The sequence below is a fragment of the Camelus dromedarius genome, chromosome 10 (genome assembly GCF_036321535.1).
Source record: "Camelus dromedarius isolate mCamDro1 chromosome 10, mCamDro1.pat, whole genome shotgun sequence".
NCBI classification, from domain to species: Eukaryota; Metazoa; Chordata; class Mammalia; order Artiodactyla; family Camelidae; genus Camelus; species Camelus dromedarius.
The window spans coordinates 31,428,575-31,455,093 of NC_087445.1; the positions used below are offsets into that span (position 1 = coordinate 31,428,575).

General features: G+C 41.0%; 1 protein-coding gene across 3 annotated transcripts in view; it reads right to left on the reverse strand.

Moving 5' to 3' along the window:
- The window catches only part of RCL1 (RNA terminal phosphate cyclase like 1), a 104,540-nt gene that overhangs the window by 71,021 nt on the left and 7,000 nt on the right, over window positions 1–26,519 (reverse strand). The window contains exon 1 of one of the 3 annotated variants that reach the window (XM_031449765.2): window positions 9,384–9,709. The exons of 1 other annotated variant lie outside the window; for it this stretch is intronic. In XM_031449765.2, coding sequence (XP_031305625.1) covers window positions 9,384–9,519 — 136 coding nt within the window. In that variant the 5' untranslated portion in view covers window positions 9,520–9,709. Of the gene's footprint in view, window positions 1–9,383; window positions 9,710–26,519 lie in introns of those variants that run through there. One more of the 3 variants, XM_031449764.2, reaches the window with a different exon arrangement.

Consider the following 26,519-nt stretch of genomic DNA (forward strand, 5'->3'; position numbering starts at 1 on the left):
AAGAGTCAATTCATTAAGAAGATAGAGCAAGCCTAAATGCACCAAACAAGGCTGCAAAATATATGAAGCTAAAACTGTCCAAACTGAAAGAATGACAAATCCACAATTCCAGTTGCAGATTTCAATACCCAATCTCTCAATAATCAATAGGATAACTAGAAAGAAAAAAAAAAAGAGCAAAGACAGAGAAGAACTCAACAATGCCATCAACTAATAGGATTTAATCAACATTTATAGAACACCCAGCTCACAACAGAACAGCAGAATATACATTCTTTCCAAGTATCCATGGAACATATACCAAGACAGACCAAATCTTGGGCCATTAAAAAAATCTCAACAAATCTGAAGTAACTGAAATCATACAGAGCATGTTCTCCAAATATAATACAATCAAACTGAAATCAATAACAAAAAGATAACACAACAATATACCCACACTTGGAATCAATACACTTACAAATAATCTATGGAACAAACAGGAAGTCTTAAAGGCAAGAAAAAAACACACTGAACTGAATGAAAATTAAAATGACATATCAAAATTTCTGGGACACAGTTAAAGCAGTGTTGACAGGGAAGTTTAATGTACTAAATACCTATATTAGAAAAGAGGAAAGGTTTCCAATATCTGTCTTGTATCAACTTAGGGAAAAAAGCACAAAATAAAGCTAAAACAAAGGAAATAATAAAAATAAGAGCAGAATCAGATAAAATTGAAAACAGAAAAATAAAGAAAAATCAGTGAAACAGCTGGTTTCTTAAGAAGATAAATAAAACTGACAAACCTCTAGCAACACTTAAAAAAAAAAAAGAAAGATACAAATCATCAATATCAGGAATGAAACAGGGGATATCACTACAGATTCTGCAGATATCAAAAGCATAATGGAATACTCTGAACTCTACATATATAAATTTAATAATTTAGATGAAATGGACCACTTCTCCAAAAAACACAAACTTACCACCACTCACCAAATGAAATTGATAATTTAAATAGCCCTAACTATTCAGGAAATTAAAGGTATATTTTTAAAAACTCCCCAAAAAGAAATCTCTAGACCTTTATGGTTTCACTGGAGAATGCTACCAAATGTTCAAAGAATTAAAATCAATTCTACACAATCTCTTCTAGAAAATGGGAGAGAAAACAATTTCCAATTCATTTTAAGCTAGTGTTATACTAAAACCAGACATGACAATACAAAAAAGAAAACTATAAATCAGTATCACTTATGAATATACACCCCAAAATCTTTAACAAAATGTAAACAAATAAAATTCAGTAAAATATAAAGAGAATTACACACCACGACCAAGTGGAGTTTATTCCAGGAATTCAAGGCCAGTTCAACATCTGAAAATCAATCAATGCAATATACCATATTAACAGACTCAAGGAAAAAAATCACATGATCACATCAATTGGTGCAGAAAAAGCATTTGACAAAATACAACACTCACACACATACAAAAAACCTTAGAAAAAAAGAAATAGAAGGGAACTTTCTCAACTTGATAGAAAGCATCTAAAATATACATATAGCTAACATTATATTTTGTGGCAAAACACTGGACACTTTCTCCCTAAGATAGGCAACAAGGCAAGGAGGTTTGCTCTCATTACTTTTATTTAACATAGTGCTGGAAGTCGTACCCAGTGCAAGAAGAAGGAAATAAAAGGCATAAAGTTCAGAAAAGAAGAAATAAAACTGTTTCTATCTGCAGATGACATGATTGTCTACATAAAAAAATCCCAAAGAACCTATATATAAAAAAAAAAAGTCTAGAATCGTAAGTAAATTAGCAAGGTTGTGGGGCACAAGATAAACATCCAAAAAAAAAAGAGCTCTATTTCTATATACTATCAATGAACACATGGAGGTGACAATTTCAAATTCCATACCATTTACAGTTTGTTAAAAAAGTTAAACACTTAAGTGTAAATTAACAAAACATGTACAAGACTTAATATGCTAAAAACTATACAACGCTGATTGAAAGAAAAGAAAGATCTAAATAAATGGAGAGATGTAGTATGCTCATGAATTAGAAGATTCAATACAGTAAAGATGACAATTCTCCCTCAATTCAAATTCCTAACAAGATTTTTTTTATAGGTATAGACAAGATTATTCTAAACTTCATATGAAAAGGCAAAGGAACTAGAATAGCAAAACAATCATGAAAAACAATAATAAAGTTGGTGGGATCAGCCTACCCAATTTCAAAACTTTATATGTACAGTAATCAAGACAGTGTGGCTTTGGGGAGGAGGGCACAGCTTAAGTGGTAGAGCACATGCTTAGTATGCACAAGGTCTTAAGTTCAATCCCCAGTACCTCTAAAAAAATAAATAAACCTAGTTACCTCCCCCTCAAAATAAAAAAAAATTAAATAATTTTTTAAAAAAGACAGTGTGACTTTGACAAAGGGATAGACATATACATCAGTGGAACAGGAAAGAGAAATGAGAAAGAGACCCACACGAATATGCTCAATGGGTTTTTTCACAAAGGTATAAAAGTGGTTAAACGGGAGAAAGATAGCCGTTTCAACAAATAATGCTGCTAGAGCAGCTGAACATCCATAGGCAAAGAATGAACATCAGCCTAAGCTTTAAATCTCATACAAAAATTAATTTAAATATAAAATGTAAAACTATAAAACTTTTAGAAAAAATAGACAATCTTCAAGATCTAGGTCTAGGCAAACAGTTCTTAAACTTAACAACAAAAGCACAAACAATAAAAGAAAAAAACTGATAAATTCTTTTTCATTAAAATCAAAATCTTTTAGGGGGTGGGAAGGGATAGACTGGGATTTCAAAATGTAGAATAGATAGACAAGATTATACTGCACAGCACAGGGAAATATATACAAGATCTTATGGTAGCTCACAGAGAAACAAATGTGACAATGAATATATATATGTTCATGTATAACTGAAAAATGGTGCTCTACACTGGAATTCGACACAACATTGTAAAATGATTATAAATCAATAAAAAATGCTAAAAAAAATCAAAATCTTTTCCTCTGCAAAAGACCATAAGAGAATAAAAGGACAAGCTATAGAGTGGGATAAAATACTAGCAAACCATATTTAATAAAGGACTAGAATATGCAAAGAACTCTCATAATTTAACAGAAAAAAACAACCCTACTAGAAAATGGGAAAAGACAAGAAAAGCTGTTCAACATCATTAGCCATTAGAAATGTGCAAATTAAACTACAAGACAGCACTATACACCTACCAGAATGGCTAAAATTAAAAATAGTGACAATACCAAATGCTGACAAGGATGTAGAGAAAATGAAACATTCCTACATTGCTGGTAGGAATATAAAACGGTAAGGCCAAACCGGAAAACAGGTTGACAGTTCCTTAAATGAACAAATTTCCATGCAATCCAGCAATTGCACTCCTGGGCATTTGTCCCAGAGAAAGACAAGCCATGTAAGAGAGAAAGACCGGACACATTTTTATGTCCACATAAAAACCTGTACACAAATTTTTATAGCAACCTTACTCATACTACCCAAAAAACTAGAAATAATCCAGATGTCTTTCAACAGGTGAACAGTTTAAAAAAACTGTGGTACTTTACTATTCAACAACAAAAAGGAACAAAGTAGATAAAAACAACAACTTGGATCAATCTACAGAGAATCACACTAATTTTAAAAAGTCAACCGCAAAAGGTTACTAAGTGTATGATTCCATTTATATAATATTCTTCAAATAACAAAATCACAGAATGGATAAGATTAGTGATCCCCAAGAATTAAGGAGCAGGAAGGGATAGGAGGGAAGTGGGTGTGGCTATAAAAGGGCACCCTAAGGAATCCTCATGGTGATGGAAATGCTCAGTATCTTCACTTTTATCAATGTCAATATCCTCGTTTTAATACTGTACTAGAGTTTTTCCAGATGCTACCATTGAGAGAAACTGGGTAAAGAGTAGACAGGATTATCTTGTAATAACCTTTAATGGAAAAAAATAAGAAAATGAGTATTGCATATATATGCACGACTGGGACATTGTGCCGTACACCAGAGAATGACACATTGTAATTGACTGTACTTCGGTTAAAAAAAAAAAAGTAGACAGGATCCCCCGTATCATTTTTTACAACTGCATGTGAATCTATAATTATCTCAAAATAAAAGATTTGGTTTTTTACAAAAAAAGATGGTGCACAGTTCCATCTGGAATAGCATTTTGCAGCTTCCAAGCAACAGCAAATCTGAAAATAGACCATTAAGACTCTCAGCATTTGTCTTTAAAAAATGAGTATCTTCTTTTGATAAGCATCACATGAGAGCAAATTTTAAGTTAACAGAGGCATAAGAGGGTAGGTTCCTAAACAACAATATAATATTTAATCTATATTTAGAATTACTATAGTCATCAGGCTTTCAATTCCAGTCGTCTCTCAACAATTTTGAGTCCCAGATCATACTGAAATAAAATATAGGTACATCTTTGTGGTATAACAGGAAATATATTTGGTCTCTGTTCCTGGCACAGAGCTCCTAAAATCCTTGGAAGTTTTGGAGCTACAGGTAAGTCTTTAAAACTTATTTATATGGAGCCCCTTTTGAGCACACTTGAGTTTACGCTGATGAACTGACTGAGGGTGGAGCCCCTTGAGAGCCTCAGAATGGGGCTGGTCATCAGAGAGACCAAGTGATTGGAGGCTGGAACTTTCAGCCCTACCCACTGACCTCTGGGGGAGTGGAGCTGTGCCAGGAGATTAAGCCCCACAAATATTCTCGAACAAGGAGAGAACTTTCAGGTTAATGAAGATATCCACATTTTGGGAGGGTGGTCAACTCTGGTTCCACAAGAACAGAAGCTCCTGCTTCTGGACCTCACCCTATGTACATCTTCATCTGGCTGTTCATCTATATCCATTATTATATTCTTTATAATAAACTAGTAAATATAAATAAATGTTACCCTGAGCTTCATGAGACATTTTGGCAAATTATCAAGCCAAGGAGGAGACTAGGGAAACTCCTGATTTATGGCTGGTTGGTCGGAAGTACCAGTGGCCTGGACTTGCTACTGGGACTTGTGATCGGCATCTGGGGACGTAGGGGGCAGTCTTGTGGGACTGAGTCCTTAACCTGTGGGATCTGATGCTACTGCCATGTAGACAATGTCAGAATTGAGTTAAATTTGTAGGATACCCAGTGAGTTCCCATTGAAAATTGGAGAACTGCTTGGTGGTGGGTGGGGGACCCACATATCTGGTGTCAGAAGTACTGAGAGTTTAGGAGAAAAATAGTTTTCCTTTACAATTCTCCTTTTAGAAGATCCAATCCGTTTGCCAGATTTTCACCTTTAAGACCCTCTACGTGGCATGTTTCCTCAATACATTTTAGATAATTCTTTTTATTAGTATTTCACTTACCCCTCCTTTTTCAGAATCTCATCTGCTTAAGCCATGTGCAACACTCCCATGGGACCAAGTAACTCTTCTCTCCAGTTTCGCAGGAAAGCCAGTGGGGCTGAGTCATGCAACCTCTCAGGGACTTGGTAGGAGCCGTTCCGGGTACTAACTGCTAAGCCAGTGCTCTTACCCAATCCATCATTTCCACATTACCACTTTAAAAAATTATCATTCTTGTGGAATTCTTTCCATATGGATCTCACTTTCCCCAGAAAATATTAACTCAACGGAACCCTGCAAGAGACAGCTCTCATGAAATTCAGAAACAGAGGCACTTTGGACAGCTGCTTTATAACATGAGGACACTCAAGTCCATCAAGCAGTTAGATGGAAGAACAGGCCTTCCAGGCTGGAGCTGGTGGCCATCTGTTTCCCGCTCTATCACTCAGTGCATGTTCAACTTCACCAGCTATCTTATTTAACTATGTCTTACCTTCTTTACCTTCAGTAAAACAGCAGCAAAAAATATTTTTTTCCTCCTCACTGACGGAAAGGGTCTAATGAGATAATATAATTCTTCACAGTCCTTAAGAGTGAAGTGAAAATTACACGTGTGGCTACATAATTAGTACAAATCATTCTGGGATCATCTTCCTTTGGGATTCACATTCTCATTCTTTACCATTCCTCTTTCAAAGGAGGCAGTTTTATTTAAGAGAGTAAAAGATCTGCCTGAAGTCACAGAGTTTGACCTGTGTCTCAGCCCCTTCTGAGTCCTTATGCAGTTTTCTTGGTACCTCATGCTGCTATTTCCAACCATTAGGGATATGAGGAAAATAAAAAGCTTAATAATTAAGTCTCATAGACCAGGGTTTTTCAACAGCGGCATTGGTATTTTGGACAGAATACTTCTTTGTGTGGGGAGCTGTCCAGTGCACTCTCAGGTATTAAGCATCCTTAGGTTCTACCCACTGGATGCCTCGCAGTTGTGACAACCAAAAACGTCTCCAAACACTGCCAAACGTCCCCTGGGGAGCAAAACTGTGCCTGGTTAAGAATCACTACAGTTATACATAAAACATACAATATTTGGAAGCCACCACCTAAAAAGAAACCTTTAGACTGAAAAGAAGACAAAGAGAAGGCATAATTCTCTTTATATATTTGAAAAGTTTCGGTATAGAAGCAGGAACAGATTTCAAATGCCAAAGAACAGAACTATCCCTGATGTGTAGAAATTATGTAATAATAAAACCAGCTAACATTTAGTCTTCCTATACACCAGGCACTGTTCAGTGCACTTTGCAGTATTATTTCATTTAATCCTCACAATAACCCTCTGAAGACGGTGGTCCTGGCCCCACTTTACAGGTGAAAAAACTCAGGATCATGAAGTCCAAGAGCAAATAGCAAAAGCCCAAGCTCTTAACCCTCAAGCTACTATGACCATGACAAAGATTTTTACCTCCACATAATAAAGAAAATGAAGAACTTTTTGACTTAAAAGCTGTTTTTTTCACTAACAAGGACTCCCACTGCCACCATCTCAATTTTATCTGTTCAGATCAGAACATCCAGAGAGCCTTCCTTCATAATCCCCAGGGAAGCCTATGCTCCAACTCTGCTGAGCCCCTTTACAACTTCCTACTTCAAGTTCCTCAAACTAACCTCTCAAGCTCTTCCTCATAAAGCTCCCTGAGAGTGGGTCAACGAGCTTCTCACATTTACACCTCCACAAAGCTCTGCACATAATGGGGCTCAGTAAACCTTTTCCAAATGACTGTTACAGAAGCACCACCCCCACCCTCCAAAACTCACACCAGGGGGGATATTTAAGCAAGCACCTTACAGAAATGTCGTTTTTGCACTTGAACTGAAGCTTTTATTGGAAATGCTCAGTTTTTTCCAGCTTTCAGAATCTGAGTCAGGAAGAGTAGGAAAGGGATAGATGTTAGGTAAGACAGCCTGTTGGCTACATCTCCAGTCAAGCTCGTTTGAACACAGACTTGTTTGACTATGATCACATATCATGTGTCAGGGGCTGCATGTATTTATGTGTATTTGTGCAAGTATACACACTTACATGTGTATATATATATGGACACGTGTCTACATGAATGCATGTACATATATACAGTTCCCTCTTTAAAAAATTAAGCAAATGTCTACAGGGCTTCTGAGGCCTTGAATCCAGCACAAGAGGGTCTAAATTAGAGGCCTCTTTTTCCCCCTAGATATTAATAAAGTAAGGCAAATAAGGCTATACATAGTGCTCCTCCTAAAATACCAGCACATCTGCCAACCAGTACTACCTTCCTCAGGTACCACAGTCTGGCATCCTTTCAGGAAAATGCCAAGTGGCCAAGTCCTGTTTATGTTCACGTAGCAGTAAAGAGATGCTCACAAAGAGCGCAAGAGGGAGAGAGGGAAACATCCTCTGGAACATTAAATATTAGTTTGGAGGCCACCTGTGAAAAGACAACCACTAACTTGTGTCTTATGGGCACTATAAATTAGAAATCCCAGGTCTCCAGGCTAAGGTACCTCTCTTTCTTTCTTTAAAAAAAAAAATGTAGGCCTAGTGTTCATTGAAGTAGAAGCCTGACTTCTTACCAAATCCAGCAAGTGGTGAGTTCTCTAGGCCAAACTAGGGATGAAGAGAGCTGGCTGGGAATACCACAGAGAAGACCAATCAAACAATTGCTTTGCCCAAGGGCCAGACTCAAAATAAGGGTAAGATATATTGAAGGGAAGAACACTTGGCAGAAATCATGCCAGCTGTCCCTCCTAACTTCCTCAGTGTTTTTGAGCAGTACAGTGAGGGTAGTAACCATGTACCAACACAAGTCTTTCCTATGTCACCAGGTTCCTCTCCATGGTACTGAGGTTCATCTGGTTTTTCCTTCCTAACCTTCTACCTCCATCAGTGACATGGCATTTTCCCTTTGCGTGCAACCAATCACCATTCAAGAGAGGCAGAACTGTAACCATCCAGACGATGTATTCAGACAGATAATGAAATGGCTGGCCACTTAGTATAGGAGCCAGTGCAAAATTAAACACATCAACAGGACCCAGAAAGCCTCTAGGACCAAATGCAAACCCTCTCCTTCAATCTGCAGATAGGTTTTTCTTTCTATTTCTTTAACTTTTTCCCCCAATTTGGGATAGCCAGACAGAAGCTTTTAAATGCATGTGTCTTACTCCAGGGGATCAGATGAAATTTTGAGTCATTTAACTTGACGTGGGTTTAAATGGGGCCTATTATTCATCTATCTACCTTTGTGGGGCAAAAAGAGAGCTTGGAAGCCGGTAGTTTAGCGCTTGTCACCAATTGCCAACTAACGTCAAGGCAATTAGGCCCATGACTGTTAAAAATTTATCTCAAAGCTCCTGTCCTGCGCACATCAATCACAGTCACGGCTGAAAACAAACAAAGAATTTTTTTTTAAATTCTTTAATACACACTCAAGGAGATGTGTGAGGGCAGCCGAGAAATCATGGCGACAGGGACAGCCGGTGTCCAGAGGGGCAGCTGCTTCTGAGACCTGTTTTGGGACGGGGGACGGAACCAACCAGTGGTACTTTTCTCTCCGAATTTCTCTCCATCTTTACATCGTCCCCTTCAACACATTTGGGTCCAACAAATTGTTTTTCTCCTTTGAGAGGTTTATGGCGAAAGCAAGAGGAACTGAAGACAAGCGAGGGGGCGATGCCTGGGATATGTTGCAACACGTAAAGCTGGAAAACGTGTAGCTGTTTACTACCAGCGCCCGGGAGACGCCGAGCGCAGCGCGCAGCTGAGCGCACCCCGCGGGGCCCGACCCCGCCTCCGCCACAGCCTCTGGCGCGTTCGGGCGTGGGGGCGACGCGCCACGAGCCCTCCCTCACGCGCCCGCGGGACCGGGAGGTTCTCCGCGGGCCGTCTCCCCTCCGCCCCCGCGCCCACCCCGCGCGCTACCCGTTCCGGAGTTACCTCGAAGGCCCGGATTGTCGTCTCTGGCCCGAATCTTTCGGATTTTGACTGGGCGGCCGCTCAGAGTGGACAGGACCAGACGCTGGCGCAAGAAGTTGCAGCCAGCGTAGCTGAGGGAGTGCGCCTGGGTCGCCATGTGCACGCCCTCCGCAAAGGCGCCGGCGGCCGGGGCGAGGCGACTTCGGACGGACGCGGGGGCCGTGAGTCTGGCGGCGGCGGCGACAGCGGCAGTGGCGGCCCGGGTTCTCTCCCGCAGCCCCGCAGCCCCCGGCGCGTCCACGTGGTTTGGAACAGGAAGACAGAGAGACGAGACACCGGGTCAGAGGGGAGTGGGGCGGAGCCGGTGACCGCCTCTCCACCTCCCCGCCCGGCTGGGGGCGGGCCCCGCTCCGGGCCACGCCACTATTGGTCCGCCCTGGATCAGGGCGGTGCCCGCGCCGCGTCGCTATTGGCCCGCGCTGGAGCAGGGCGGTGCCCGGGCCGCCCTACCATTGGCCCGCGCTAGAGCTGGGCGGTGCCCGGGCCCCTGCAACAGCGCTCCGCGAGAGTAGCGCAGGGGGGCGGCCTGGGAGCCGCGGCGCAGGAGCACGTTTTGTCCGCCAGTCTCATCCGAGTTTCTCCCGGCGTGGGGGCAAAACGGGGCGACAAGCTGGGGTTGGGTGCTTATCACTTGCCTGGTGCTTACAGCACTCACTACTTACGGCAACCTCTGGGATACGGATGGTATTACCTCCCTCGCCTTTTTCTTAACAGAGGAGAAACCAAGATTGGCGCGCTTTACCCTGTTGCAGACACCGTGCTGAGCGCGTAGCCGGCGCTATCCCCTCGCGCCCCGCTGTAACCCTGCGAGGTACTGCCATTCCCGCCCTATACATAGAGAAACACTCGAGGACCAGTGCAAGGCTGACAGTGGCAGCATGCACTGGAACCCAAGTCTTCCAACACGAGGCCATTGCTTATGAGACACCAAGCTTTGCCACTTTCACACTGGTCTCTTCCTTTACAGTCCAGTCACTGCACTTCATGCCTACTCAGGGCTTCTCGCATGTCTCAAAATGGGTAGTTGTAGTAACTAACACATACACTGCTTTTCCCTCTTTCCCTTCCTCTTCTCTTTCACACCGAAATTTCCCCAAAGATTGGATTATGTCATTCTTCAAAGCCTTCAAAGATACGCAGTTAACTATCAAATGACTACAAACTTTGGAGTCCCATACCATTATAATAATGTTGGTTTGCAGCCATTTTTGGACAATGTCACCAGATCATGAGTTGGAGAACACACGGTGGGAGGGGGGATCTGGAAGGGGTGGGAGCTTGATTAAAGACTAAAGAAGATAGCTACCCTTATGTGGATAAGACTCAGTTACCAGGAACCACTGGGGAGGTCTGAGTTTCCCTAGGGTGACAGGTTATTAGAAGTGTATGTAAAATTTACAGAATCAGCCTTGAGGGAGGTGGCTAATCCATTGAAACTATTGCCATTTTTTGAGGCTGACTTTTAGAAGCTGACAGTATTGAAAACTCCATTACCTCTGGACTGCCTCCCTCGAATCCTGCTGTGGGGACTGCCAAAGGAAGCAGAGCAGCCATCACACCAGGAATGGATTTTTTTGTGCATCATCTCATTTTAACTACCTAACAACATTAAAAAACAACTAATATCCTCTGTAGCAAACCTTGTCAGTGCTCTGTTTATATCCCTTCAATTCTTAATATTTTCAGTGCAAACCTACTTAATTTTCCTCCCACAGCACCTATACATCTTTATCTGAGGAATTTTTCCCACCTGCCTAGAACTCAGCAGGCCAAAGGTGCTGGGGAATTAATGCCCCTGTCCACCCCCACCCCCAGAGTCCTCAACCAATGACTCCTGGGAGTTGATTTATAAACATCCCAGCTCCTTTAACCCCTGGGTGAGATGGCTCTGAGACATAGATTCTACAGTGTTTCCCCAGGGTTCCCCAGAGGTTTTTAGCTCAAGTTACCCACAGGGGTTACTTGATTAAGTACCTTCTACAGCTTCCTTCCCTTCCTTGTATCCTTCTCACCTCCCTTCTGGTATTTCCTGGGACTAATTCCCAAATAAACTACTTTGACTCAAATTATTGACTTAGGGTCTTCTTCTGAACAACTCCAGTTTTGTTTTGTTTTTGATTGGAGCATTTAGACCATTTACATTTCAAGTAATTATCAATAGATATGTATGTATTGTCATTTTGTTAATTATTTTATTTGTTTTTGTAGTTCTTTTTTGTTCTTTTCTTCTTTTGGGGGGGTGGGAGGGGAGGTAATTAGGCTTGCTTGCTTATTTATTTATTTATTTATTTATTTATTTATTTATTTATTTATAGAGGAAGTACTGGATATTGAACCCAGGACCTTGTGCATGTCAAGCATATGCTCTACCATTTGAGCTATACCCTCCCTACCCCAGGCAATTCCAGTTATAAGTCTTGATTTTTAATATTTGAGAACTGAGGTTCAGAGAAAATAATAAATGACTTGCTAAAAGTGATATAGCTAATAAATGGCAGAACCAGAATAGAAACTTCATCTGCCTCTCTGTCACTGTCTGTCTGTCTCTCTCTGTCTTGTCTTGTATCTTTGGAACCCTGAACCTCTAATAAGAAGTCTGGCCACCATGAAGCTGTCATGCCAGAGAGACCACACAGAAGGAGAGTGCCAGCTGTTCCAGCTGACAACATCAACCACAGACATGAGAGTGAGGGCGCCTTCAGATATTTCCAGTCCCCAGCCAGCCTCTGACAAGTCTTTGGAGCCACCCTAGCTGACACCAGATGGAGCACAGATGAGCTGTCCTCACTGAGGCCTGCCCAAACTGCATAATCCTGAGCTAAATACATGATTGCTACTGTTTTAAACTATGGGTTTGGGGGTAGTTTGTTACATAGTAATGGATAATGGAAAATCCATATCCCTGAATTCTCTTCCCTATGTAACTCTGGATTAGCTAGCTATAAGAAACATCTTGCATGAGGTTTAAAAGGCAGAAGTGAAGTCACAGCCCTATTCTTTATGTTTGAAAGGTCACTGTAGGGTACCAGGCTCTCTTGCAGCTCACATCCTACCTTACTGGCACGGGGCAGCAGCCAGGCCCATAGTTCTTCCAGCTCCCACCTGATCCTACAGTAGCAACTCCAACCCTTGGGCCAGCTGTGCATTTACCTCCATGACAAAGGACACCATTTTCTGCTGGTCACTCACATCACTGAAGTTGGAGGCTTGGGGTTAGTGATTGTGACTGATGCAGGTTCCAGCTCATCCTGCTGACTTTGGGCCCTATCACCAGGCATAAGACAACAGCCTCATACAGCCTGTGAAATCAGCCCCCACAATTGTATAAGATCAAATTCCTTCAAGAAACCTCTAGTGAGCGTTTCTCCCTTTTTTATTGAACACTTACTAGCACATAAGCCATTACTGAAAGCTTACTGAGATTAAGGCTCTAGGCTAAAGGCTTTACAAACATGCTCTCATTTGGTCCTCATACCAACTACCTCACAAGTTGGATTATAAATCTATAGAGGTTTATGGTACAATTCTCTCTACTTTTGCTTATTTTCAAAATTGTTCATTACAATTTTTAAACATGCTCATAGAATCTTCTTTTACACTGTATCTTGCCTTGTAATCACTTCCACAAATACTTCCATTTTAATAATGATAAAAGTGTACTTGGCTCAGCAATGGATTTGGGGGCCAGAGTAGAAATGGATTCTTCCCAGCCCATGGAGAAAGTTGCTCAACACCACACTTCCACCCCACTCTGCTATCTCATCATCTTTGTTCAAATCATAATGGTTCTATGGGCTTTTTCTCACCTTAGCCTGGACCTGATGCTTACAGTGCTCCAATTTTAAGATGAATTTTTGTGTCCAATGCTCTTCCTCTGGCCTCCCACGGTAACTATTCACAACTACATTTTTGCATATCTATCCTTGATAACCTGTTTATGTGGCAACTTTCCTAATAACACTTTGTGTGTGTGTTTCAGTGAGTAGGAGGATTGTGTCCTACCTAAATGATGACTAACCTAAATCAATAAACTAAAACTGTCTAAAAAAGTGCTTCTCAAACCTTAGCATGCATCAAAATTGCCTAAAGGGCTCGTTAAAACACAGATTGCTGGGCATCATCCCCAGAGTATCTTCAGTATACCTGGGGTAGGGCCTGACAATTTACACTTCTCACAACTTCCCATGTAATGCCGATGTTTCTGGCTTAAGGACCACACTCTGAGAAGCTTTACTGGAAAAAAAAAAAGACATAATGGGAGTCCCAGGAGGAGAGAAGAGAGAGACAGGGATAGAAAGACTATGTGGGCAAAAACTTCCCAAACTTGATGAAATGCATAAATAAACACATCCAGGCAGTTAAAGTCACTAGTTTAGAAGTTCAGGTTTTAGCAGTGGAGCCTCCAGATGAGAAGCCCGTCCTGACTGACACCTTGATTACAACCCTGGGAGGCTCTGAAGCACAGAACCCAGGTAAACCATGCCTGAACTCCTGACCCACAGAAACTGAGATCATTAGCATGTGTTCAAGCCACTAAGTTTGTGGTAATTTGTTACACAGCTATGGAAAATTAACACACTGGATTTCAAACCCAGGTCTGTCTGACTTCCAAAGTCTGCACTCTCTCTCCTACACTTGATTAAACATATAATGAAATATGTTAACTGAGGAATTGATGGAGATTACAGGCTTTCAGTGTCGAGAAACACAAGTCATATGGTCCATCCCCTCTACAACGAAGAGATCGCCCTCTCCCAAGGGAACATCTCAGAAGGTTGGGATACTGAGCTAGAGGACAACAGCCTGAATCCCAGTTATATTTAGATGATGACTAGGGACAACCATAACTAACACTTTTAAAGATTTCTTAGGATTCTTGGAGATCTCCTGATTGTGATATTTAACTTCTATTTTTCTATCATTGTTAGCAGTGAAAACACTGATAAAGTTTGAAAAAGTTTGTGTGCTTCAGAGCCTTTGGAGAGGAGCAGGGTGGGGAATCTGAGTCTTGTGTCACAGACAAACATAAACTACCTTCACTGACTGTGAAAGTGAAAGAGAAGTGGGTGGTCAGCTGGTGATAAACACTCAGAGCAGAATTTTTAAGGCACAGGTTTCCACTCTGGAAGCCATCACATCATAATTATGAAACATTAGGATTTATAACTATGAAACCTCAAATGTGAATTGACACCTAATACACAAAGGTGGCATTGTTACATAAATGATATATTCCTGATTTTCTAGGACTGTCTTACACTCCCATATATTATTCACTGCCTCCATCAAATCATACTGATCACTCATCAAATCACACGTTCCAATATTTGATTCAGAGCCATCTATATTACAACTCTTTCACTGTTTTAAAAATATTTAACCATAAAAAATAATTTACTGACTCATTAAAAGTCAATAGTATAACTTTAGGGTATCCAAATATCCATTCACTGGTGAAAAGATAAGCAAAATAGAGTATATCCACAGTGGAATATTACTCAGCATAAAAAGGAATGAAGCACCGATACATGCTACATCATGGTGAATCTTGAGAACATTATGCTAAGTGAAAGAATATTGTGATTCCATTTAAATGAAGTGTCCAAAACAGGCAAACCTACAAAGACAGAAAGTACATTAGATGGAGGCAAAGATGGTCATTAGAAAATCTAGACTTCTGTTCTACCAGATCAGCAAGTCCAGCATGAGTAAGCCACCTCTTTCCCAAAGGCACCAGCAAATGAGAGGGTAGAGCTCTCATTGGCCCTGCTTGGATCACATATGCATTTCTGAACCAATCACAGTTGTTTGGTGCTCTGATTGGCCAAATCTCAGTCAAGGGCTTACCTACTTTGTTTACCCCCAGAGAAAGTAGTATCAGTGTCTCTCAAACTACAAGAATAGAGCAAGAAAAAGGAGTGGCTCCCCTAAGGAAAATTAAAGTGCTGTTATCACAAGAGGTAACAGATGCTAGGCAGGCAAAAACAATACATGACCACTTCACCAAACTCACACAAGACCAAAAAGTCTCATCACCTAGAACCTCTTCATGACTTTGTGGAGTTAAAACATAATATGTTGATATTTTTCGAACTCAATTCAATCCCATAAATGTTTATCTAATACCTACTAGAGTGCTAGGGTTGGCTGTGCCAAGCAATGTACAAGGATATAGGATGAAGGACCAAGAATGTAGAGATGAGCAAGACTCAGATCCTGTTTTCAGGATGTCCACAGCCTAATCCAGTGGTCCTTGAGCTTTACTGTACAAAAAGTTCACCTGGGGATCTTATTAAAGATGCATACTCCTGGGCCACAATCTAAGATTTTCTGATTTGGTAGGTGTGGGATTGTCTCTAGAAATACGTATTTTAAAAATCCCCCCCAGGTGAACATGGTGCCTGGGGTCCAGGAACTACTCTTTGAGATTCTCTGATATGATGGAGGAGAAAGACATGCAAAAAGGAAGACAGAGTAGCTACAAGACCAGTATGAATGTCTGGGAGGTGCAGAGGAAGCAGTGTCCCTGTTTAGCTTATATCACACATTTTGCACAAGATAAGGTTTTCAATAAAGGAAAATATAGGATTATATCCAGCCTATTGTGAATGTTTCTGATTATAATGAGCCTGGGGATATATGGGAGATGAGATGCTAAGAGCTGGCCTTCATTCATCACTTGTAGCAATCCTGTATATTTGCTCTACTTTAATCCCATTAGAATTTTTAGTGATATTACAAATGAATTTACCCTCCAGAATTTATCCTACCCTTCAGCACTTTCTTAACTGAAAATCTTCATCCTTATATGTTAATTTCAAATTGTTTCAACATATTTTCACCTTTAAAAATAATTTACTTTTATATGTCACAAGGGTTCCATTTAGATTGACTCTCCTGATAATAAGAAGGCACCTTACCTCATGAGTAAAACATAGGTGTAGTTCATCAATATACTGAAAACTGACTCAGCAATCTTTTTAATATTAGAAGAAGTTTCTGAGCCTAGAGTTTCTATCACTTTAGGATATCAGAGACCAGTAAAATTAAAAGGAAAAAAAAAAAGGAGACCTATTGTGGTGGTTTAAAATACATCCACAAATTCTTTTACACTCCCTTCAATAGGTAGATCCTAATTCCCCTTCCCTTGAGTATGCTTGGGCTTAGTGACTCACTTCTAATGAATAAAATATGGCAGAGGTGACAGTATGACTTCTAAGACTAGGTCACAAAAGGCACTACAGCCTTTTGCCTGTTCTTTCTCTTGGATTCTTTGCTAAGTGAAGCTAGTTGCCACACCACTAGGATACTCCAGCAACCCTGTAGAGAGACCACATGACAAGGAACTGAGGCCTCCAGTCAATAGCTGTGAGTGAGCCATCTTGAAAGAGGACCATCCAGGCTCAGTTAAGCCTTCAGGTGATCGCAGCCCCAGCCAATATCTTGTCTACAGTCTGGGTGAGACAGATAGCAACCCAAAACCATTCGGCTACACAGCTCTTAAGATTTCTAACACTCAGAAACCATATGAGATAAAACAGTTTGAACCTGCAAAGTTTTATAACAGTTTGTTACGCAGCAATTGATTAACTAATACACTGACAAAAAGATGCTACCCTTTTGTTTAAAACAAAAAAAGGATTTTTTGAAAAACAATCATATGTTACCAACTTCATTTCATAAGGCACATGATTAAAGTCTTTTAACTTTTTAATGTGTATGGTTTTAACATACCAGAGAGTAAACCCTCATGTATTTATCTACCTAATTCAACAATTATTAATTCATGACTAATCTTATTTCATCTAAACCCACAGCCAGCAACTTATATCCATTTTAACTAAGTTTGAAGGAAATCCCAGACATCCTAATATTTCATCTATAAATTATTCTAAAAGATATATATCTCTAAAAGATAGTTTTTTAAACATAACCAAATACCATTACAGTACCTAAAAAGATAATTCCTTAATATTGTCAAGTATCCAGTCACTATTCAAAGGTTTTAAAATTTGTTTAGTTTGTTTGAATCAGTATCAATTGTTTGATCTGTTTCATAGGTCTCTTTAATTTAATGATTCTCTCATGTCTATTTCTCTCTGTCTCTGTCTCTCTCCCTTCTTCCTTGCAATTTATTTGCTGTGGGAACTACTCTGATTGTCTTGAATGTAGAGTTTCCCACAATCTGGATTTTGTTGATTGCAGCCCTATGATGTCATTTGGCATGCTCCTCTGTTCATGGCATATAGAACTGTATATAAATTGATTATTTGATCTTAAGTGGGATTTCTCAGGCTCAGCACTATTGATGTTTTGGGCCAGATATGTCTTCATTGTGGGGAGCTGTCCCATGTGGTGTAGGATGTCTAGCAGCAATCTTGGTCTCTGACCACTAGATATTGGTAGCACTCCGTCTTGGTGACAACCAAAAAATACTTCCAGACACTGTCAACTGTCTCCTGGGGAGCAAAAATGTTGAGAGTAACTGATTGAGAGGACTCCTAAGATTCAGGTTCAATTTCGGGGGGTGAGCAGGGGACAGAAGGCATACTTTATAGGTAGGATGTGCACTTCTGTTGTGAGGCGGATAATGTCTAGATGTCTCTTCTTTCTGTGTGTTGTTCTGTCCTCTATTTGCAGTAGCGTTGAAACTACTTAAGAGAACAAACTGTTTGCAAGCCCAGTGAAGCACCTCAAAAGTTCACCTCTAAGTTTTTAAAAACTACAAATTACATGCTTTTTATATTGTTAAGTCATTTTTATTCACCCATTAAAATAAGGCATATGCATTTCACTGCCCACCTGATTTTAGGTTTGACCATGTGTTATGCTTTGGCTAGTGAAATGTGACCAGAAGTTACATGTGTCACTTTCAAGCTGAAGTTCCTCTTTCCCTTTCCCATGGTGATCAGTATCTTTCCAGCTGGTAGCTGCTCCATCTGCCTGGGTTCAGAAGTGAGGATAAATATGATGCAGCAATCAACCCACCGTGGACATGTAGCCCGAGTGAGAAATAAACCTGTGTTGTTTTAAGCTAGTCCATCCTGACTAATACATCAAAGAATCTTTAATGCGGCTCTGTAGTATGGAGACTTCAGGTTCCAACAGTATAAGAATTAGAAAAGTGTACCCCTGAAACAATGCAGAAGAACCAAATGATTATTCTATAACTAAAAGAATGATGTTTATCATCTGTGGAATCAATAGCAATTTACAGACCAATTAAGTAATTAATTATTCATGGAATTCATTGGTTTTCAAAGCTTGACAGGATCTTAGAGATGACCAAGTAAATCCAAAGCCCTACATGACATACAGCCCCCTGTACCATTCCCAGAGATTAAGTAGCCTTCCAGGATCTTCTTGAAAACCCACATGGATAGGCAGTTTATGTCATGTGAAGCAGCAAGCTCCACTTCCCAATAACTCTAATTGTTTAGAAGTCCTTTATATATCAAGTTGACTTCTTTCTTCCTCTTATTGCAATGCATTGGTTCTGTGAGTAAATTTAATCCCTCTTGCTACAAAGCCCTCGCCATCTTCTCTTGCTAAAATATACCCATCCCCCCCTTTTTGGCCTATTCCTCAATGTCATTATTTCCAGACCATTCTCTTTCCCAGTCCTGCACCTCTGGACCATTCTTCAGTCTAATAACCTACAGGACTCTGAATTTGACATGCACTGGCCTCTACTCCCTTTCCCTGGCCTTTCCTCCCTACTCCCCTCTGCCACCTTCCCAAGCTGGTTGCTGCTGTAATGGAGGCCCTGCCACAGCAAAACAAACCCCTGAAAGATACTTTTTATGCAACAGTCCTCTAACAGATCAAAACCACACTGAGAAGAATAGCTAAGAGTTATGTCTGGGACTATAATGACAAAAAGAGGACAAATCCCTGAATTTTGCCTTCAGGGACAAGTATTGGAACAATGGGCTTATTGTATAATGACAGCCCAGTGATTTTGGGGACCAAGGTTCTCTGAAACCAGAGAAAGGAAACCAGAGAAGGGAAACCAGCTGCAGGGAATTCCAAGAAACATCAAGATGTGGGTATCTCTTGGAAGGAAATTTCCAGTGATTTCTGGGAACATTTAGTAACTTCTGTGCTTATATATGTTTGGTGGGTAAAGGCAAGTGCTTACCCAAAAGATATTCATTCAGAAGTTTCACACACTGAGTCTACTTTTTTATTAAAAAATGTTTCCTACTTTTTCCCTAAATTATAAAATACCGTGTGCTGTGGGAAAATTTGGAAAACATGAAAAAATATACATAAGTAGAAATTAAATCATGTATGACAAGTACTTATACAATAAAATCTTTCCATATTCAATAGACAAAGGCATACCTATTAATAATTGTGTTTGATGTAACAAAATTATGGTGCAAAATTATTTGTCTGTGTCCTTAAACACAGGATTCAGAATGTTAGAGCTTTAACTCTTTCCTTTCTGCTAGAATTATAGAATTTATTACAATTCCTTAACTTGAATAAACCCCATGATTACTTCATGGCTGACCAAACTATCAAAGAAGTTTCCCAGTTCAGCTGTTTTCAATGGCCCATAAGAAATATTCATAGTCGTTTCAAACTCAACATGTCTAAAAATTGAATTCATCTTCCACTCAAATCTGAGGTTTTTCCTAGTCATGACATTCCTTTTTTTTTTTAAGAGATGAAGTAATGTTATTTTTCTGGTTCACCAGACTTATTTACAACATCAATGCCTCTCTCTTTTCTTCCCAACATATTCACGAAGATGGAAATTCTTCCTTTATCTCATCACAAGGAGAACTTTTCCTTTTATTCTTTTTTTCTTTCTTTTATTTTTATTGTATCCCTATGAGAAGATGGATGTTAGCCATACCTAGTGTGGTAATCATTTCACAACAAACATAAATTAAATCATCATGCTGTACATCTTAAAATTATACAGTGATGTGTCAATTATTTCTCAGTAAAACTGGGAAAAAAAGAAATTATTCTTTGAACTGTCTCTAGAATTCTATCCCTTCCTCTTGAACGTTATGCTACTACATTAGGCCTCACCCACTGAAAAGATGTTAGTAAGGATAATTCAAATTAATGTCCATCCAGCTGCCTCCATTACAGACCCTAACACGTCCTTATGTTTTATCAAGTCCTTTTTCTGAAATGTGTGATAGCCCCTCATTGTTTCTTGATTAAAGTACAAACAATTTAGTCTAATGTCATTCATCTTAAAACTATTTATCTACTCTGTACCAGGCATTGTGCTAGGCAGAAAGGATACAGTGATGCACTTAACAGACAAGATTCCCTGTCCCACAGTGCCATGATCTAGTTGGGCAGATGGACAATAAAGTGAGCCACAAGATAAACATATAACTTGGGACAACTGCTCTGAAGGAACCAAGCAGGGAGCCCAAGAATCACAGGGAGGGTCTACGGGTTGGTGAGTAATCTGTAGATTGGGGGAGGGGGCTGAAAGAAGAAGTGGGGAAACCAACAAAGAGGTTTTTCCCATTGTCTGGGCAGCAGATGACAATGGTTTGGATCATTGTGGTGGCAGTGGAGAGAGGGAAGTGGTCATATTGAAGATATATTTAAGAAGTAGAAATAATAGGACTTGCTAATAGATTTGATATGAAGGGGAAGTGGAAGGGCTAAATCAAAGATAACATCCAGCTGTCTGGTTTAAACAATTTAGTAGATGGTGGTGCCAGTTCTGAGGTGAGGAATATAAGAGAAGAGTGGATTTGGGGACTGAAATCAGGAATTCCATATTTGACCTAATCAGCCATCTAAGAAGATGGAGGAACCACTCCCGGGATCACAATAGTAACAGCCACCAGAGAACAGGCTCCCATGACCCCATTCCTTAAACCCAGCTCTCCCACAGGGAGCTTAATCCTCTGGGCTCCCAGTGGCTGATCCCCATCCCAGCTGGGGACACAGCCCAGAGCAGCTTTGACCTTGGCCTCGTGAGTTTATCTTCTACAGCCTCCCACTAGGAAGAGTCTGGTCAAAGCTCTTCCCCAGCAGCACCTGCTCCTAACCCTCCCCTGGCTTGAGGGGAGGGGATTTCTTCTGAAGACTCACCCATCCAGCAGGATCACCCCCTCTAGACTATCTGTGAGAGAGGAAGAAGGGGAGCTCCTCCCTCACATCCTTCCAAGGGTAGGATCCCTTCCAGCAGGAAGCACTGTCCCTGCTCTGTGCCAGGCATTGTGCTAGGCAGAAAGAATACACTGTTGATCCCCTGTTGATCAAGTGGAAATAGATTTGCCTCTCTCTGATCTGGAGGATGTGGCCTCCCCGTTATGAGCAGAGAGAGGCAAGGTCAGCCCCTCCCTGGTCCACAGCCATCCTGACGCTGAGTCCTGGCATCCTGTCCAGTCCAGCGCTGTTGGCCAGAGCCTGCACCCTGGGAATAGGGCCTCTGGCTGGATGACTTCCTGCCCCACTCCAGGCAACCCTCCCTGGACAACACCAGCCAGATTTGCCTCCTCTGTTGTAAAGTGTGTTGTGAGGCCCCTGGAATGTGCCCCTAGCTGGCTACTCTCACCTCAACCACCAGGGCAAGGCCCCTGACTTCCTGGAGACAGATATTACTGCTAGTGCTGTTGCTTTGATCAGTCAGGCTGCCCAGAATGTGTAAAACTCATTCTCTGAGGTTCAGGGCTTGGTCTGAACAGAGATCATCTGTGCTGCCAGCAGCTGGGGCAGACTCATCTCTCCTGTTTCCAGGGAACAGCTAGCTCCCTTGGGCCCAGAGAAGCCCCTCCTCGCAGGTTGGGGGAGGGGACATTGAACAAAGACAAGAACATCTACCACTTGACACACTACTGCTTGGTGCTCTCCAAGAGCCTGGCTACTGACCCCAACCACTGGTAGTTGTGGGCCAACCTCTCATCATGAGGACAACCAAACCCACGTGGGGCAGCTTGGAGGATGCCTTTGCCTGCTGCTGAGACCAGGAGCCGGCCAGAAAGTCCCAATTTGCTTGACCCTTCCCAAACCGTCAATGACTTTTGAACTTGACTGTACAAGGAATAAAAAGAAAAGGAATGGGAAACTGTATCTTCTCTCATTACTTTTAAGCAGTTCTATCTAGTTTATACTGGGTCATTCAGCACTTGAAAGTTCTTTTAACCAAGTATGTCCCTGATTTGCCTTTAAATTGTGCCTTCCCATAATACCGAGACTGTGCTGAGAGCAGGGGTTTTGCTTCTCCTTCTTTGTGTCTATAGCTCCCCTTCTTTGCAAAATGCTGGGAACTCCCTCCCCCCTTGCCTCCAGAGGGCCTCTGGCTAAAAACTCCAGTGCTGGGAGGAAAACAGCTCAGCCTCTAGCCCTGGTTCTGCCAGATAGTCTCCCCATTGCCTCACGCCAGCCCTATCAGTTGTTTGCACATAGATGCCCCTGGGGGGCGGGGGAGGGGTACTGAAGGGAGAGGAAAAGTGGTCTCTGGGGCCCCAGGACTAGACTGAGGCTCACTTCCAACATCTCAGGAGAATAAAGCATCCAGCCCAGGAGGAATACTCGGGCTTTCAGACTTTGTATTGTGTAGGAGGCGATCATAAAAGGTTTTTCACAGAAGCATTTGACAGTCTGTATAGGAAACAGTGGCTGATTAACAGAAATTACAGGATGGCTCCACCCTCTCGCTGAAATGGCTTATTCTTTTGAATGCTTTGGATAATTTCACAACACTTAGTGTTCGCTGGGAGCAGCTTTCCATCATGAGAGTGGAAATAGGGGTAATTAGAATATCCTTCCCATCTCCTTCATTACCTGCTCACCTCTCTTCTGTGACCAGCCTCTTTCCACTTGTTTTCCTTGTTTAAGTCTTTAAGCCTTCAGAAATCAACTTATTCATGCAAGTGGGACAATGGTAGACCAAGTGCGTAGAAAAAAATAAATTCAATTACGCAGCAGTTGAGTCGTGAATTCCTGTAAAACAAAATTTCCCGTCTTCCTCCTCCTCCTCACGCAACAGCATTTGTATTGACACAGCGCCACCTGCTGGTAACCGGAATCGCAGTAGCTGAATATTCACTTTATTCTTGTGTTGCCTTGACCAATGTGCTCCTTTCACTCTCTCGTTTAGAACACATTCATTATGTGCCTACTTTGTGCCAGGCACTGTGCTAGATGCTAGAAGTACACGAAAACATGGCGACTGTTTTGTCTAATGAGGTCAGAATCTTGGCACAAGTTAGAATCATCTCGGGATGACCAAGCTCAACTTACGGCCCTGACCACAGAATGACCCAACAAAGCTAAATTTAATTGTATGTTTGAAACCTAGGAGTGAGCTCTCAACTTGACCTCCAACCCTACAAGAGCAGCTGTTTTCCCAAAGCCATTCTCTATGTGGAATGTCTGTTGGAGCTGGTCTTCTTTCCCTTTGTCAGTAGCTCTTGGGTCTTTGTCCACTTCTCAGTTGTAACCGACAGTCTTGCTTTAGTCTGGACAGCAGAGTGGGAAGAGCACTGGGTCAGGAGTCAGAAGACTAGCACTGCCTACTAATTGTCTGACACTGAATACTCAAACTGGCTGCCTCCCAGTTTTCATCTGTAAAATAGAGATAATAGGACCAGCCCCTAATCATTACCTAGTTGAAAAGACCAAAGGAGAAAGTGCTCTCAAAACAGTAAAGTGAAATATAACTGTTAAGCCCCATCACTAGGAGCTCCATTACTGGGGGGTTGGCATAGTAGGAGTAAGACAGGAATGGCGCCTCCTTCTGTGCGTCTCAGGAACTGCAACACATCACTGAGAGGCAGCCTCACCCAGAGGGGTAATTCAGAGCCTCAGGCATCACTAGGTTTCATCGTATCTCAGGTTCCCTCCAACGGTAGCTTTACGACTTGCCTCCTGGTTTCCTTTGAGCCACTCTCCCATCTGTCAATTTGGCTTCAGTCTGGGCACAGGATCTTCAGAGCAGCTTAGAATTCTCCACCTGACCTGGGATAATTTCTTATCCCATTGCAGGGCGCCCTCCATACTGTGGGCCTTTCCTGGAGGAAACTCGTGAGATATTTTGGACAGATTTGATTCTAACAGAGTTAGTATTTTTCCTTTTTTAGCTCGTCAATTAGTGCTTGCTGAGAAATATTCTTCACCTGCTTATCTGCCTATCCTGTGCTGTTTTCTGGATAAGTGAACAGCAAGCCCAAACCAAAACTGCAAAGACAGCAGGGTTTGTCCTGAGTCCTTCCATTCACTTTTCTGTCTAGGGGTTTTCTTTAAAAGCACCCCAATCTCACTTGTGCCCCTGAGGCATCACAGTTCTGCTGCTAGGACTAACTTGAGTAATTAAAAAGTTATTTTTTAATAAATACATTTTGTAATAAATATATTTTAGGTAGTATTATTCTTAATTGTGCTATCTTGAAGGATGTTTGTCTTTTAATGGCAATCTTTAAAACCTTGAACCAAAAATGGAGAGGAGAAAGAATTTCAATTTCAAATCACAAGATTTGCCTAAAAAGATTCCTTGCAGACAGAGTCTTCATTTACATAATGATAAAGCCATCACTAAGGGACTAAGTAAGAGCCTCATCACCAGCTCTGGAACAAGCATGATCTCCATTTTGCTCAGAGAGAGGGAGGCTCAGAAACCTCACGTACCTGACGATGTCTTCTGGGCCAATTAGTGTTTGAACGGAGGACTGAGACCCAGCTCCTCTAATGTGCACTTCATTCTCTGTCCCCTCATTCTGCTGTAGAGAGTATTTGATGAGACAGAGATTGCAAATATTGACATTTAAAAGAATTGTCTGCAGAATTAAATTTTCATTTGCTGCCTTATTATTATTAGGCTTTATTTTTTTCACAACACTCATTTCATGACTATCCTCTTCCCCTCCCAGCAACGAGAAGGAAAACTCCATGAGTACAGGGGCTTTGTTTTGTTCACTGCTATAGTCCTAAAATACCAGTAAATGCTAATTGAATCAAAAGGAATTATTTTACATGAATAATAAAAAGATGATGTTATTTATACTTAAATAAAGCTAAAAATAAGCTGATAAGAATCCACTGTTCTTTTTTTCCAAAGGTGATGTTATATTAAGTGGTATTTGTTTTTTAAGATGATTTTGAGGGTAAAAATTATATATGCTTATTAATTTTGTTTTCAAATGAAACAGAAAAATGCAAAAAAAAGAAAATCACTGCCTCACAGCCATGAGGATGGCACACACACACACAGGAAGGAGGCCATGTGAGGACGCAGTGAGAAAAGTGGCCATCTGCAACCCAGAAGGAGAGCTCTTACTAGACACTACTCCTGATGACGCCTTGACTTTGGACTTCCAGGCTTCAGAGCTGTAAGAAGGTAAACACTTAAGCCTCTTGACCACTATGGTATCTTGTTATGGCACTCAGGCAGATTAATACTGGAAATATGTTTACATTTCTCTTGACTAAATACCTAGCAGAGGGATTGCTTGGTTTTATGGTAGGTGTGCGTTTAACATTACAAGAAACTGCCACACTGTTTTCCAGAGTGATTGCACCATTTTGCATTCACATCAGCAATTTATGTGAGTTGTAGTTGCCCCACGTCCTCTTCAATATTTGGTATGACCTGGTTTTTAAAATTTTAGCTGTTCTGGTGGGATACACTGGTATCTCATCATGGTCTTATTTTACACTTTCCTGATGACCAGTGATATTAAGCATCTTTTCATGTGCCTATTTTTAAATCATATATCTTCTTTGATGAAGTATTTATTTAAGTTTTTTGCTCATTTTGTAATCAGCTTGTATGTTTTATTATTATTGAGTTAATATCCTAGATACAAGCCTTTTATTAAATATATATTTTGCCAAGATTTTCTTCCGGTCTGTGCTTTGCCTCTACATTCTCTAAACATTGTCTTTCAAAGGGCGTAAGTTTTTAATTTTGATAAAGTCCAGTTAATCATAGTTTCCTTCCATGGCTCATGCTTTTTGTGTCCCATCAAAGAAATCTTTGCCTGAATAAAACCCACAAAGATTTTCTCCTAGGTTTTGTGTAGAAGTTTTATAATTTTTAACTTCTACATGGAGGTCAATAATCCATTTGAGTTAATCATGGCATATGATGTGAGGTAAGAACTGAGT